The 15413-nt window shown below is 32.4% G+C and overlaps 2 protein-coding genes across 6 annotated transcripts; both read right to left on the minus strand.

The window, feature by feature from the left end:
- Positions 1-1504: 1504 nt before the first annotated feature.
- Positions 1505-5305, minus strand: LOC133289096 (uncharacterized). Of its 5 annotated transcripts, none has more exons than XM_061486964.1 (6): positions 5176-5305; positions 4988-5058; positions 4420-4468; positions 4181-4287; positions 2182-2264; positions 1505-2093 (listed from the first exon to the last, which is right to left on the minus strand). In XM_061486964.1, the coding sequence occupies exons 1-6, from the start codon at positions 5222-5224 to the stop codon at positions 1772-1774; spliced, it is 681 nt and encodes a 226-aa protein (XP_061342948.1). In that variant the 5' UTR covers positions 5225-5305; the 3' UTR covers positions 1505-1771. The 5 variants fall into 5 exon arrangements, with proteins under 5 accessions (XP_061342948.1, XP_061342949.1, XP_061342945.1 ...); XM_061486965.1 differs by having other exon boundaries at positions 2182-2263; positions 4180-4287; positions 4420-4507; positions 5176-5238; XM_061486961.1 differs by having other exon boundaries at positions 2182-2263; positions 4180-4468.
- Positions 5306-9205: 3900 nt separating this feature from the next.
- On the minus strand, positions 9206-12061 carry LOC133289126 (abietadienol/abietadienal oxidase). The gene is made up of 8 exons (XM_061486997.1): positions 11838-12061; positions 11213-11537; positions 10959-11108; positions 10304-10543; positions 10063-10146; positions 9824-9902; positions 9436-9557; positions 9206-9337 (listed from the first exon to the last, which is right to left on the minus strand). The coding sequence occupies exons 1-8, from the start codon at positions 12059-12061 to the stop codon at positions 9206-9208; spliced, it is 1356 nt and encodes a 451-aa protein (XP_061342981.1).
- Between the last annotated feature and the right edge of the window lie 3352 nt (positions 12062-15413).

The raw sequence follows: 15413 nt of genomic DNA on the forward strand, positions 1-15413 counted from the left end.
AAAATATTTAATATGGTAGAAACAATGTAATATAATGCAATATAACAAAACTACTACTTAGTGCAACGTATGAAATAATATTACCTGAGGTGCCTTGAAAATGTCTTTATTTTTTTACATACAACATATAATTACTATGATAATTTTTTAGTGGAAAATAAATACTAAAGTATAAAGCATACATGAAATAACAAATAAAAAGCATGATTGACTATGAACATAATCTGATATTCATAAATTTATTTTTTCATATTACAAAAAACACTTCAACTAAGCAACAGAGAAAGTATGGAACATTGAGTTTGAAATACTATTTTTTCCATAAAAGAACAAACAACACAACTCAACGTTTTTTTTTTCCACAAGAACAAACAACGCTCGACGTTTTTTTTCCATAAAAGAACAAACAGCTCAACATTTTTTTTTCCATAAAAGAACAAACAGCTCAACATTTTTTTTTTCCATAACAAAACAAACACTTCAACAAAAGTATAGAACAAAGATAGATACCAGAAGGCCTTAACGCTTAGTGAAATGCAGAGGCAAACTGATGATATGGGGACCGGGAGTGGTAGTTAATATAGGCCCGGACACGGTTGGGGAAGAGACATTTTCAGGACTCCCACAGTCCATGGAGAAATCTGATTGGCTAATTGGACGCGTTTGAACTAGCGTCACGTTTGTTTTGAAATGACTAACCGGAACATGTTTGATTACCTACCGCGTGTGGTGCATCGTGGACTGACCGGAAGTGACTGGTTGCAAATGACGCGGCAGTTAATATATCACGTCTTAGGACACGGTACAGAACGTAGCAGAGACGTGGTAGGGATGGTATCACGTCTTAAGGACAACGGTACAGAATGTGCAGGGACGTGGTAGGGATGGTATCACGTCTTAAGGACAACGGTACAGAACTAAGGACACGGTACAGAACGTAGCAGGGACGTGGTAGGGATGGTATCACGTCTTAAGGGCACGGATAACGGTGCCAAAATATTGTACAGAACGCGACATTGATCGTATCACGTCCTTAAACGTCAATTTCCCAACCGCATTGTCATGCATTATATTGGCAAAACTTTTCATCCACAAATTATTCCGGTGATACATTTTAAAACTCACATCATCATGGTCAAAAGTCCCATGCAATCAGGGTTGGATCATGTACGGTTTGTTACTGGTTTCACAGTCCCACAAGTTTCATTAGATTACTATGCACATGTTCTACAAATAAATTAACACAACAAACTTGAAATTTTTTGCCGTAGGAAAGCAACTACTCATAAATGTTTGTCAAAGATTCTGTAAAACTTGCATTAGTTATCTATGCTTCAAGAATTTCTTAAAACATTTTATGACAAGCTTATAGAATGGTAAATAGACCAAAACCGGAGATGACTATCTTTTTGCTCAGAAATAAGGCCAGCAAACTTACAACCATCAACATTGGTTCAAAAGACACAGTGCCCCAAAGGATACTGAGAAGAAGAGGTGGGTGGGAATGCAATTTACACTGCATCATACTTCAAAGGTATGTTGAGATACACAAAACAGGCAAATTAAGATTCAATGAATGCATACAAAATTGTATATTTGATCTAGTTGTATAGTAATGAACAAAAAAACTTCATTTTCTTCTTTTTCAGCCTTCATACTAATGCTTCATACATGACTTTTCATGCCATCTTGACTACATTTTAATACTATTCTGTAAACAAATAAAGCATTCTGTACTAAAACTACAAAGCCTTCAAACGTCTATTATCAATCATTCCTCATCATCAGAACTAGCATATGCCAAGCCAAGTAATCCCCCAGCAGAGACATCATTCTTAGGCTTAGCTTCTGCTTCTGCTTCTGATTCGTGTGAGGCTGATGAAGGATGTTCCTCTACTTTCTTTGAACCACACAAAGATTGCACCTCAACATTCTTTGGTCCTGACGAAGACTGCTCCTTCTCTTTTAAAGGATCATGATCAGACTTACGATTTGAATCAGGAACATTATTAGGAGCTGCGGTTGACTGATTGCTGTCAGACCTTGGCCGCTTAGGTTTAATCTCAACAACTTTCTTCAGCAGATCTTGCTGCCTATATCACAAAAACATAAATACTATGAACAACACTGGAGCCAGTAAAATGCATGGAGGGGTAAGGAATCGAAGAAAAGAAGATCTACCTGATACCACTCTTTGGCTTTGGCTCCACACGAAATGACAAGGGTACTACTGCAGGTGAAGAATCTGCTAAACTTGCAGCTCTGTATCCATTGGTGAAGGAAACAAAAAATACATACGACTTGAAAGCACAAGCAATTTTATCAGAAAAAGAAAATTTACCAGTATGACTAAATATAGCTTTCACAAACAATGAAAAAGGCAAATGAATATGTTAAAATAGAGAGGTTGCATTTGGATAAATCAATTTGGTGGAAATTATTTGGATCAGACCACCATATTCAAAATGTAACACTTGTTTAAATTCATTGAATCAAAATTCAAGACATATATAATCAGTATTACATATAGCTTGAAACATGTATTTCATTAATTCAAGTTCCTAGTTTAAGATTTGTTCAAGATTGATAAACCTATATTCTTTTTATTTTATTTAACCAAATTATAAGTAACAAAAATAATCATTTAAAAGGCAAAAGTTTACAGATAGAAGCATCAATGCCATCTGGCTTCAGAGTTACAGAAAATACACAAAAATGAGAGAAAAGTCAAATATAACTAATAGAGAAGTTGAATTGTCCACTCAGGCACATATAATACATACATTTTAGCTATGAATCATCAAAAAAATGATTAAAGTATCGGCACTATTGCATGTAACTAAATTTGAGTGACCATATATTTATAGATCCAGTATTTTAATCCTTAGTGAAAGAGAAAACAAACAAGGATGGATAGGACAGAAATCATAAATTAATAAGGATGGAAGTGACAATATATTCCTTTCTTTCAGAGTAAATGATTACCAGTAACAAAGACACCATCATGCTAGAAGATAGATCCCACACCTACATATTTTCTTCACCAGTGCACTTGCATGGTCATCTAGGTCTCAAGAAGTAAGATTCACAGCATAGTTTTCAAAACCAGACCAGACCAACTAGTTTGACTCGGTTCATGGTCAATGAACCTATTGGCCAATTTGATCAAGGCTTCAGATGCGGTGATTTGAAAACCGGCCTTGAAACTACTAAACTGGCTGTGAACTGGTCAACCCGTGCAAAGTGCAAACTAGTCACAGTTTGACTTTGACCAGTTGAGCCAGTGCATGTTTGATTGTGGCACAACAAAAAAACACGCACGGAAGGATTTGAACCCTGTTTGTGGCAATTCACACATCTACCATCATACCACTAAGCCAGGAGTCAGCTGTTAGAAGCATATGTTCAATCATTACATTTACCATACTGTGCTGACATATGAAAATAACTTCAAAGCTTCCTTAGTAAAGAATCAAGCTTGTGCTCCATACATGAGTATGAAACAACATACCACAAAAACACTGCTACATTTTGACATTCAAATATATTTTAACAAAAATTTTATTGAAGAAAATCTGTTTATTATGGCATATACTTAAATATTTATGTAGAGTAGCATTTATTCATTGTATTTCAATAATTACTGACTTATTATGTGTCATAAGTTACTTGTATCAATATATACATTTCTAAATATATTTTCTCATAATTTTAATTGAAGGGGACTAGGGCAGCCTTGCCACAGTGGTTGGTGTTGTCACTATGTGACCCATAGGTCACAGGTTTGAATCATATAATCAGCCTCTTGCAAACACAAGGTAAGGCTGCCTACTATAGACCCTTCCTTGTACCCTGCGCATTGCAGGAACTTTATAGCACCATGTTACCTTTTTTCCTCAAAATTTTAAATACGCACAGTCACACGTTATTTTTTCTACATATATCCCGGTTCAACCCTGGTCTGACCCTAAAACCTTAAACATCTCCCCTTATTGATTCACAGTTTCCAAGCAGCATTAAGAATGTAAGATGACTTTGCCCAAAACATTAAGAACTAAACATGCAGGAGAGAGTAAAACACGAAATGTGTAGTCTTAGGACATTAAAATCAGTTTGATCACAAGATGAATGAGAAGAAAACACAATATTGTTATCAGTGTCAATGACTACAAAAGGATATCTTGAAAGCAGCAAATGCTCGTTTTTCAGTGCGACGCAGGAGGCGTTCTGCATCCTCCTCAGCTTCCATTTGTTCCTTGAGATAGAGTAGGTCATCACTATCCAAGGCTGCATATGTAAACTTTAAAAAGGGAACAAAGAATCTAAAGGTAATATAAAAACAGCAGATAAAAGCATGTGGTGAAGGAGCACAAGCAAAGCAACACAAAAACACACAAAGCAAGAGAAAAAGAGCAGTACCGCCTCGCCCATGGAGGTAACCTCCACGCTCCCCAGCAACCTCTTGCATCTGCTTGCATCAGCCACCCAATACAGGAAGCCAATATCCCTGCCGGGGCAAGTTATCAGCAAAATCCCTCAAATTGCGACAAAAATCACTTGGAAGTTTGAAACAACATAGACAGACAGTACATACCCAAACGAGAAAACCAACACATAAGAACAGAATATAGTTTTGCTACATTCCTCAATCAGGGACGGTGGAGTTCAAAGAAGCTACCTACAAAGCTTATTCTAAAGCTGCTATCTCATCAAGCATACAACAATTGAAGAACAATAAACGATCAAAGAATAGCCACATGAATAGTCACAGAAACTAAATTTAGGTATATTGCAAATGCATAATAACTAATTTCAAAATAGTAGCAAACATAAATTAATAATAATAATAATAATAACCATGAGGGTTCTTTCTACCAAGCATCAAAGATTAAACTAGCTTCGAAAGCAAAAAATAAGTATACTTGAAAATGGGTAGCCAAATTTTATATAAACATGAAAAGAACGGAGGGTGAATCAATGCGCTAACCTTTGCAACCATGCGTTGGAAAGTAATGTCTTCGTCGTCAATTTTATCTTTTCCTTTACCCCATTTCTTATCTGCGAAATTAACACATACCCAGTAACTAAAAGTCACAAAAAATCAAAACTTTAACAACAACGACCCCAAAAAATCTCGAAAAAAAAAATTTCAGAATAAGAACGAAAATAGATTGCCTTTGGGGTCGCTGAGGTTGGTGTATTCTCGAACTTCTCTTCCTGCCATCTCCAACACTTTTCTCTCTGCAGAATTTCTCTGTCTCTGTTTCGATTTGCGAAGCTGATACCTTCCTTGCGAGAGGCTCTGAAAGGGGAAGATAGAAACGCTTCTAGAACATAACTGTCTTATTTATTTTATTTTTAAAAAACATTTTTTTTTTTTTTTTTACGGTTAAAAAATTAATAGGATTAATTAATTGAATTTTTATTTATTTTTTATTTGTTGTATAAGGCATAGAAACGAAAGTGAAGCTATTGTGTACTTTATTTGAAAACGTGTATTGTTTTTTAATTTTATTAATAACAAATTCGTAAAGAAATAAAATATTTAATTTAATTTAATTGAGATATATATTAATTAATATAAAAGAATCTTGTATCCATATTTATTAATGTTTAACAAATTTATTATTTTAATTGTTGATGTAAATGAATATAATGAGTCCAAAGACGAATAAATAAAATCATTGTGATTAGTTTAAGAGAAATATAAGAATCATGTTGCAGGAATAGCACTGTTCATTCCTGCAACAAGGATCCGCTTCCGTATCTTAAGGATACGGCGTCGTATCCTGATTTTGGTCTGACTTTTTTTTTAAGCGTGGGACCCACACTTGATTTGTGTGTGCAGGAAAATGCTCTAGTCATGTCAAATGACAAAAAACGAACCCTTAGTTTAATGGTAAAGAATTTAAGTAATTTATACGATTCGCACCTTTGTATCTAAAAAAGACGAATAAATATTAATGTAGCATATTAAACTCCTCACAAATAATATAAAGAGAAAAGTTCACCAATGTCTTTGTGATTTGTTGCAAAATCACTTATGTCTATGTGGTATTTTATTTATTCCATATGTCCCTATAGTTTGTAAAAAGTAAAAAAATACAAGACATTGATAAACTTTTCACTAATATAAAATGGAAAAAATATTTCTGCAGTTACTGCAGATAAGTTATCTGCATTTATTCTCAAAACGATGTCGTTTTGGTATTGAAATCTTAAAAAATTATAAATATAAAGACTATTATAATCCTGAAATAAATTAAACTACAAAACACCATGATTTTTGCCCTAAAACAACGTTGTATTGGGTTACTGCAGACAACTTATCTGCAGTAATTGCAGAAAAAGCGAACTCATATAAAATATATGTATTAACTAAAAACCAGTTCCAACGCTTGGTAGGGTTGTTCGCAGTCTACATTGGATTGATTTTGGAAGCAAAAATCATCTGATCCAATCCATTCGGTTTGATTATGTAATCATCCATTCGGTTTGAATTTTTTTTTTTAAATCCAATCCAATCCAATTTTTTTCGGTTTGGATTGGATTTGTTTTCGATTTTTTGAAAATTTTAAAATTTATTTCATGATTATCGTACAAATAATATCTTTTATATATATTGGTTTTGTAATTTTTTTTTTTTGTAAAATACAAAAACATCAGTAAACAATAATATAGTTTTTTTTTTGGACAATGAGATATGAAGCTCTACACAGATGAAATTTTGTTGATGAGATATGGCTAGATTTTCTCTTGGGTTTAGTTGATGGGTTAATGAGTCTTAAGTTTAGAAATTTTTGAGTTATGATTGGGGAAATACCCAAGTACGTAGAGGAGAATTAATATATTGGATCGGTTTGGATTGGATCGATTTTCATCAATCAATCCGAAAACCGATCCAATCCAATTAAAATTTGCAATTTTTTTTCGGTTTTTAATTTTTCGATTTATTCGGTTATGATTTTTCGGTTCGGTTACCGCAATTTAAATTGATTTGGATCGGTTGATGAACACCCTAACGCTTGGCGTTCGTATTTAGGGAAACATTTTCTCCTTCGTATTTTTTTTTTTTTTTGGTACATTGCCAGGAGGTATTCCCATTCAACCTTCTCCGGGCACCATGCCCTCGGGGTACGGCCCGTTTGGGCTAGCCCCTCATTGTAACAGTGGGTGCACTAAGCTTCGCAACCGGAGAAAGGACGAGACTAATCCCCCAACCGAAGATTTTTGGCTTATCCTCTGGCCCCAAAGATTTTCCAAGAAACTGCTTAAGGCAGAGTTTGATCCCTGCACCAAGCAATCCCTTGGGAGCTCAGCTGCCAACTGGGGTTTTTATCCTTCGTATTTATTTATAACATAAACTGGGGACGATTGGTTTTGGATTTCATTGCAAGTTTAGGAATTTTAAATTAATGACCGACTATAACATATATCATTGGTATTTATCACATATGCATCAGATGTTTTTTTTTTTTTTTTTTCCCTATTCAATGGTATTTATCACATATGCATCAAATATTTTTTTTCCTAATGAAAAAAACCTTCCACAATAATTAATTTCTTTTGTTAAATAACTATCCCTTTTATCCTTTTATCATGTTAGCTACAAAATAATTTTGATGATCTGAAAATTGATGGCTAGACGACCTAGGGACTATTTTGTAATAGTGTTATCTACAAGTAATAAATTATTATTAATAGTCTAGATTACGAAAATGACCAGAGTATCATAGTAATAAGATGTAAGTGGGGTTCTAAATTAAGCATACCAATTATAATAGTTCATACTATTAAATAATGTTTTAAAAGTTTAATCTGAGATTAAATGTTAGATATCTTACTTAGAATCATATTAATTTCTTCTTATTGTGCTTACGAGAAACACAGGATTCAAAGAAAGAGAGAAACTATCAAGCACATTCACCTTAATTAGTAATGGTTAATTTAATACAGTTAAATTTTGATAAAGAGTAAATAAAGGTAGGCACGGTTGGCTAAGGGTTTAGTTTATATCTTTTAAGGATATGGATTCAAATTTCGTTGTCTGATATAAAGTCTTTGTTGGTAGGTGATATGTAACTCTTTCCTGAAATCTTTAAAGAAGTTGAGGGGTCTTCCTTGATCTTAGTGGAATACCGATATCAAATCTCATTTAGACATTTTGTAACAAAAAAAAAATTGATAGAGATAATTTTGTCGCCAATACAATGCTACCGACTAATTGAGTAATCCATAAATTGAGAGCTAGGGATAACATAAAAAAAAAAAAAAAAAAAAAAAAAAAAACAAGGGAGAGAGATAAAGAGAGAAAAGAAACAAACAAACTGAAATTTCAATAAAAACAAATTCTTTTGCACAAAAAGTGATGAACATTGGATTATCAAGGAAAAAAGTGAAGAATAAAGATGCACCCCAAGACATGGCTGATGTATACTATACAACCTTTATGAGTAGTGAACATATTTAGGTATAAAAATATTCTATACATATTTATACATGACAACACAATATGTACTCTGAAACACATCATTGTTGGGAGAACTGAGAGAGTACTCAGCAAAAAAAAGTTGCCAGAAAAAAACAATGACTGAAAAATAGTGGAGAACTTGGAGGAATTTGAGATGAACATGGTGACATCTTTCAAATTGTTTCATTATCATGTCGTCTCATTAGTCGAATTTCAAATCCATTCACTAATCGAGCTGAGGGAAAGAAGGACATCCTATCTTCCTTGATTTGTGTCCATCTGTTCAAAACATCCAACACATCAGCTATGATCAAATTTGCTAATTTATGCTTTAGCCAGAAATTATGGCATGTCCATTTGTAGAATATATAAGCTAGGACAATTCATGGAATTTTATAGGCCATAAAATGTGTCTATTATGAAGATAAATTTTCAGTCGAACATACTAAATGACGACGAGTTTTAAAGTCGTAATAAGATTGTTTTTTGTGACCGGAAGATCATGGATCAAATTTGGAAAACCGTCTCTTTGCAAAAATATAACGACAAGACTTTATATAATCAACCCTCATTTTTATCCCTTACTTAAATTATAGAACATAGATGTTATGTCACAGAGAAGTTGCCAAGAAAATAAATGTAAATGCGGTTTAGATGAGTCCATATGTTATAATTTAAGCAGGTCCAATATAAACTACATGAGGACCCTATTATGCATCATAGAGAAAAATGGCATTACCTGTAGGTAGTTACAAAGTAATGAAGAAAAAAAGCAATTTGAAGACGAGCCAGCTCTGCTCCTGGACAGAATCTAGCACCTCCTCCAAAGGGTGCATAGACTGGACTAGTTCTCCAGTTTCTATTTTCCTTCATTGAGAGCATAGGAATTCAGAAATGAACGAAATGAAGTGAAACGTAAGGACAAAATTATATGCAGTATTCACCAAAATGGTATGTGTACTAACCTCATTTTCAGGTTCCATCCATCTCCAAGGATTGAAGTTTAGAGCTCCATTGTACACATTCTCATCTAAATGTACTGCTGAAAGAAATGGAACTATAAAGCACCCTTTGGGAATCACAAAATCTGCTCAAAAAACATATTAGTGTTAGTAGCATATTATAAAACTCTTATATGCATACTATGGTTGCAATAGTAAAGTGTATTAATATTAACCTATAATTAACATGAAAATTTTTAGAATTTAATTGATATGCACTGTCAATGTAAATAAGTTTTACACTTACATTTAATAATATTTTGACACATCATTATTTACTGCTTTTATTTTAATCAATGAGAGAATCAAATAATGGTATATAATGAAAGGTCAATGCAAAAATCTTCTATACCTTGGTAATGAATGTCTTTTTTAGCTTCTCTCATTAACCAAATTGCAATGCCTCCAAGTCTAAGTGTTTCATCAATAACCTGTTCATGGAAAACAACATGAAACCTTAACACACTGTTCTCTATAGAATATGCAAACTCCAAATAAATTAGTATTTTAGTTAAAATATTTTTGAGATGAAGTATCTCATCAAACATGAGTTCAATACAATCTGATATAAAAAAATAGTTAATCACTTACACATTGAGTGAATGGCATTGCTTTATAATCCTGCCATGTAAGAAATTCTTCTCCAGAATTACTCCTTAGAGAATCCTGTTCATCCTGTCCAAGAGAAAAATTTGCAAAAAAATTAATAAAAAATAGTTTTTCTTCAATTTTTGAATTTTAAACTCTAGGAAACTTACCTAAAGATACTTTAATGTAAAAAAAATAACAAGTAAGGGGAAACAATTTCTAAGATTAGTTATGTTATATATACCAGAAGTTGCTTCATGGCTCTAGGACATTGAGTAAGGAAATAAATTGCAAAAAGCATTGTTTTGGTGGTTGTTTCATTCCCTGCAAAGAGAAGATTGATGATGAAGTCTGCAACAGTATCATCTGGCAAGCTTTCTTCCTCTAGTAGTCTTCCAAGTACTCCATTACCTACTATGGGACCAACATTTTGTCTGTGTACCTCTATGGTATTGTTTATCTTGCTTATGATTTTCTCCCTTGCCTGTAGCCAAATAATGTCACTTCAGTACCATATGACTAGATAACCCCATCTGATCAGATTCCTATTTGAATTATATTTTGCAACAATAATTTCATTACAAGATTAATGACCTAAAAATTTTAATGGGACAGATGGGTGCCCTATGATAAATTTGGGCCTAACTATAGCTTGTGCTTCTATTTGAATATGAATGTAACAATGAGAAGCTAAAACTGAGTATTTCAAGTTTCATTACTTCATAGACTTGATTTCACCCATTGAAGGAGGTGATCCAGAGAATAACAAACTTATTTCTTTAAAATATAGGTCAACATTATATAGTTAAACAATAACTGCTTAATAAAATGCTAGAAAAGATTATTTTTTTCTTTATACTCTTTATATATCAGTGGTTTTAGAAGTTTTCTTGGGGTACCTTCATAGCAGTGTGATATGCAAAGCCTGGGATGTTGATGGGAAAGGATAGACAACCATCAACAAAGTCAGAAAACAACTGAGCCATTTCATTGACTTGAGACTCAGTTGAAACCCCAAATAGTTGATTAACCATTAAATTTATAGCTACCTGCAGTAAATCATGCAGATATTAGTTGAAAATGAGTCACTGGCACTAAATATTGATAATAAACTTACAGACACAAACACCATTCATGAGTTGAAATTACTTACCTTTCTACAAACATCCTGGAGAAGAATGACTTGGTTATTGTCAAAATTGCTCAAAGTTTGGAGCATGACCTTTTGTATATCATTCAAGAAATGGAACTTAAGCTTCTCTAGGCGCATCATATTGGAGGCAATCCCATGTAGTTTCCTTTGTTGCTCTCCTTGCACTGTGATCAAACCATTTTTGCCAACCAAATCTCTGAAAGACTTTGGATAACTTGACATGAATAATTTGCCTTCATTTTGCATTACAAAGCGGTTGAAACTTGGATCTGCTGACACCACTGCCCATTTTCCAAATATGCTGCAAGAAAATATCTTACCATACCTATGCCAAATGAACATTTCATCTATTAGAAAGGTTTCACAAGCCATGTAATTGGATTTTAAGCTTTTGCATATTATTGTCCTGCATAAGTTTTTCTTAATGGTCCCTTCAAAGGGTTTTTCATAAGCCTTATGATTGGATTAATCAGCTCTTGTAAATTGAGAAATTCATTCACCTGTCAATAATTCATTAACTTGCATGACTATTTCTCACTAGCAACTCAAATTCTAAATTTATCCGAATTGAAAACTATTTCGAAGCAAGAATATATTGTATTTTTCTTCTTGTGGCAGTGAGTACCTTTTCACCATTTCTTCAACAAACTGAGGGGGATGAGAACTTGCAACAGCATTGTACCAATTGATGCTATCACCAATCAAAGGCCAGCCTCTCCTTCCTGGTGGTAATCTGCATTTGCTTTTGTTTTCCTTCCTTAACTTGACTTCAATCAACTTTGCAAATATTGCAGTGGCTAATATCACAGTGATCATAACTAGCCATGTTTCTGAAATATTTTCTTTCATTTTCTGTGTCAAATAAAATGGATAATCACATCTCTACCTGAATTGTTTAAATTGAGTATTGATAATGAGCCAGACATGGTACTCACTTGTCAATGCAAATGTGAACTGATTGTTATAAAAAAAAAAATGAAATGCAAAAGGAAGAATTTATCACTAGGAACGTGCTTAGTTGACCCTATGAGAAGATCTTGTAGGGCCACGTTAACTTGGTATGTTACAAGAATAAATCATTCTCAAATCTATTTTTTTTAAAATCAAGTTTGAATATATAAAGATACAACAAAAATCAAATAAAAAAAGGTGGAATAAGATCACAAATGTGAATCCAGTTTCTTGTCTAATATGCAATCTAAGGAGAATCACATATCTACTACTTAACTACTCTCCACAATACTCATACAAAATTTTATAGAAGATTTGCTGACTCTTTCATAATCTCACAAAGAAAACCTCAAATCCTAACAACTAAATGATAGATACTATGAATCTTTCTAGTGTGTGAGACACCCCAAAAAGGAAATGATGAGAATTAAGATAAAAATTGAGAAGGTAATTTTGTTACCAAGTGGTTAATATACCCGCCAGAAAGAACAGTCAAACTCCAAATTCCTAGTGCAAAAGTTATTTAGAATCACCTTATAATCCTGCTGATGAAGTAATAACATACACAGCATGTGAGAATCTGCTGTATATTCCTTTGAAGCTTAGCTAGCTTTGAAGAGAGACATACAGAGAGAAAGAGAGGGAAGAAGTTGTATCATGTAATGAACTTTACAATTGGAATATATAAGGAAAAGGGTCTCTTAACTTGTCCAAAATAGCGCTTTTGGTGTGCATTTAATAGTATAAGGAACTCATTTTTTTCAAATTCTAGAGCACAAAATAAGGTGCGAAATCATCAACTAGTGGATATTCAAAAAAAAAAAAAAATCATCAACTAGTAGAGGTTGTCATCCAGAAAAGTTAGCCTTGAGTTTGACTTGTCCTTTTTACGCTAAGTAGTTGTGCAACAATGCATTAATCAATTTGTCACATTGCAAGTGATGGGCACACCTTTTCTAATAAGAAAAAAACTACATCTTTTAGCAAACACTAGCTTCATATTCTAATTAGAGTATTGCATCAATTGATGCTATAAATAGTAGGAAAAACCTTAAATAGTAGTCATCTAGGACAGACATGATTGACAACCATCAATGTAGGTCACTAGAAGTAGGAGCCACTATTCTCCACAATTGTACTATACTTTTTGTGATATATAAAAAGAAATGAATATTCTTCTGTTACAGGATAATAGTGTCCCCCTTTCTACAGACATATTTCATCATTGGGTTCTATAAAAAAAATTCTCTCACTTCATTCTCTTTTCTCTTCCTTAAATTCTTCTCTTTGCTAGTTACTATTCTTTAGTAACAGAAGAATAGTATTATCCTATATAAAAATTAAGTTTTCACTAAATAAGTGTATAATGAAACATTTTTTTTGATAATTTCTATTAGAACTTCTTCAATCTTCTTAATCAAACTATCTTCTATTTAACATACTTTTTTTCACTTGACCTCTTTATTGATTTATTCCAATTGTGCTCATGTATTCCACGAGAGATCTATTTTTAAACTTTTTTACGACTTAAAATTTATTCAAAAGTTAATTTATTGGTTTTATTTAACTACGCTTTATCACATTTTTAAGTTAACTAGTTAAAAATATTAAAAATTTAATTTTGATGCAGTATTAGTGGAGAAAAAAATACTTACATTCAATAATGGCTTATCATATTATTCAATGAGCTTCACATGTCTTGTAATAATTATTAACATAATCAAACTCATAAACTAAATAATCAACACAAAATTCAATAATAATATAAAATAGTTTTACACTTCCAATCATTATCGTTAAAATCTCGATTTATCACTACGATTTTATGTTTTTACGATTTTTTTTTTATCAAAACGATTTTACTAATATTCCAAACGCTTTTACGTTTTTACGATTTTTTTACTTTACGATTTTACATTTTATGATTTTTTAATTCTCTTTCGATTTTACTTAAGATCTCGATTTTAACAAAATTGCTTTCAATACACCAAAATTGAACTCAATATATTATGTGAGGAAGAAACATTCTCTGTTTGTTAGCTCACAATAATGAGCCTAGGAGAAATGAAAACTCGGGTTATTATGGAGCCACTAAATGAACCAGTCAAAGTAGTAAAGGCTTTGAATCCCTTTTTTAAGGCCTCTTTCCAGGAATCAGCGCCATAAAGTTATGGGGTAAATTATTTAAGCATATATAAATGTTGAAGGCTTATTGGATGATTGATATACACACAATTATTATCTATGCCAGCAAGAACCAGCCAAGCAAACAATGCCAGTCATGTCAGCAAATTAGTGTAGTTTGCTTCAATGGAATACGAAATAATCATAGGGGAATATCATACGGTTAAAGTAAGATTTGTTTTTCATGAGGAAAGTTATATTTATAATTTTCTTTTTTATAAATTTAACTATATACTAAAAATAATATATAAATTAACTCGTATACTATCCTTAATATATACTAAAAAGTAAGAAACATTATTATCCAATCCATTTCACAGCAATTTATTAGTATCGATCTGCTTCTTTTTGTCCAACCGGTTCATTTGAAAACTCAACTAATTTAATTTGGCACGGAAAACAAGCTCTATATCATTTATACCAATAATTATTTGTATATCTATGTGTATATTTCTACTACAATAAGTCCTGTAGCGCTTTGTGCATGTGTTATATTAGCTTATCTAATAGGGCATTTAGAGCATCACATTACATCATTAAATATGTGGATTTAACCAGTGATTCTACCCGACTTGAATAAACATATATGTGTAATATACATGTAAAATGATCCTGACCCATATATATATATATATATATATATATATATATATATATATATATATATATATATATATATTTGGATTAATGTTTCTTATGTTGTATGAGATAAGTATCTTATTAGAAGGTAAAAGAGAGAAAAGGAAAAATATTAATTTCATTGATCGGTAGTCATTAATTTGTACAATATGTGAGCTCTTATATAGAAGAGCATAACAGAAAAGAGAAAGATCTAGAATATTATTGAAATACTAAACTACCCTTATACCTAATATCTGAGAAAGAGTAGCTCTGATGATAAAAATAAATTCACAGATCGGGATCAGATCCGGAAGAAAGGAAAAAAAAATCTCCATTCATGGAGGATAAAAATGCTCTGATACCATATTAGAAGGTAAAAGAGAGAAAAAGAAAAATATTAATTTCATTGATTGATAGTCATTAATTTGTACAATATGTGAGCTCT

Source organism: Gastrolobium bilobum, unplaced genomic scaffold (assembly GCF_033153095.1).
Source record: "Gastrolobium bilobum isolate Gb01-03AN ecotype WA unplaced genomic scaffold, APGP_CSIRO_Gbil_v1 utg4504, whole genome shotgun sequence".
NCBI lineage: Eukaryota > Viridiplantae > Streptophyta > Magnoliopsida > Fabales > Fabaceae > Gastrolobium > Gastrolobium bilobum.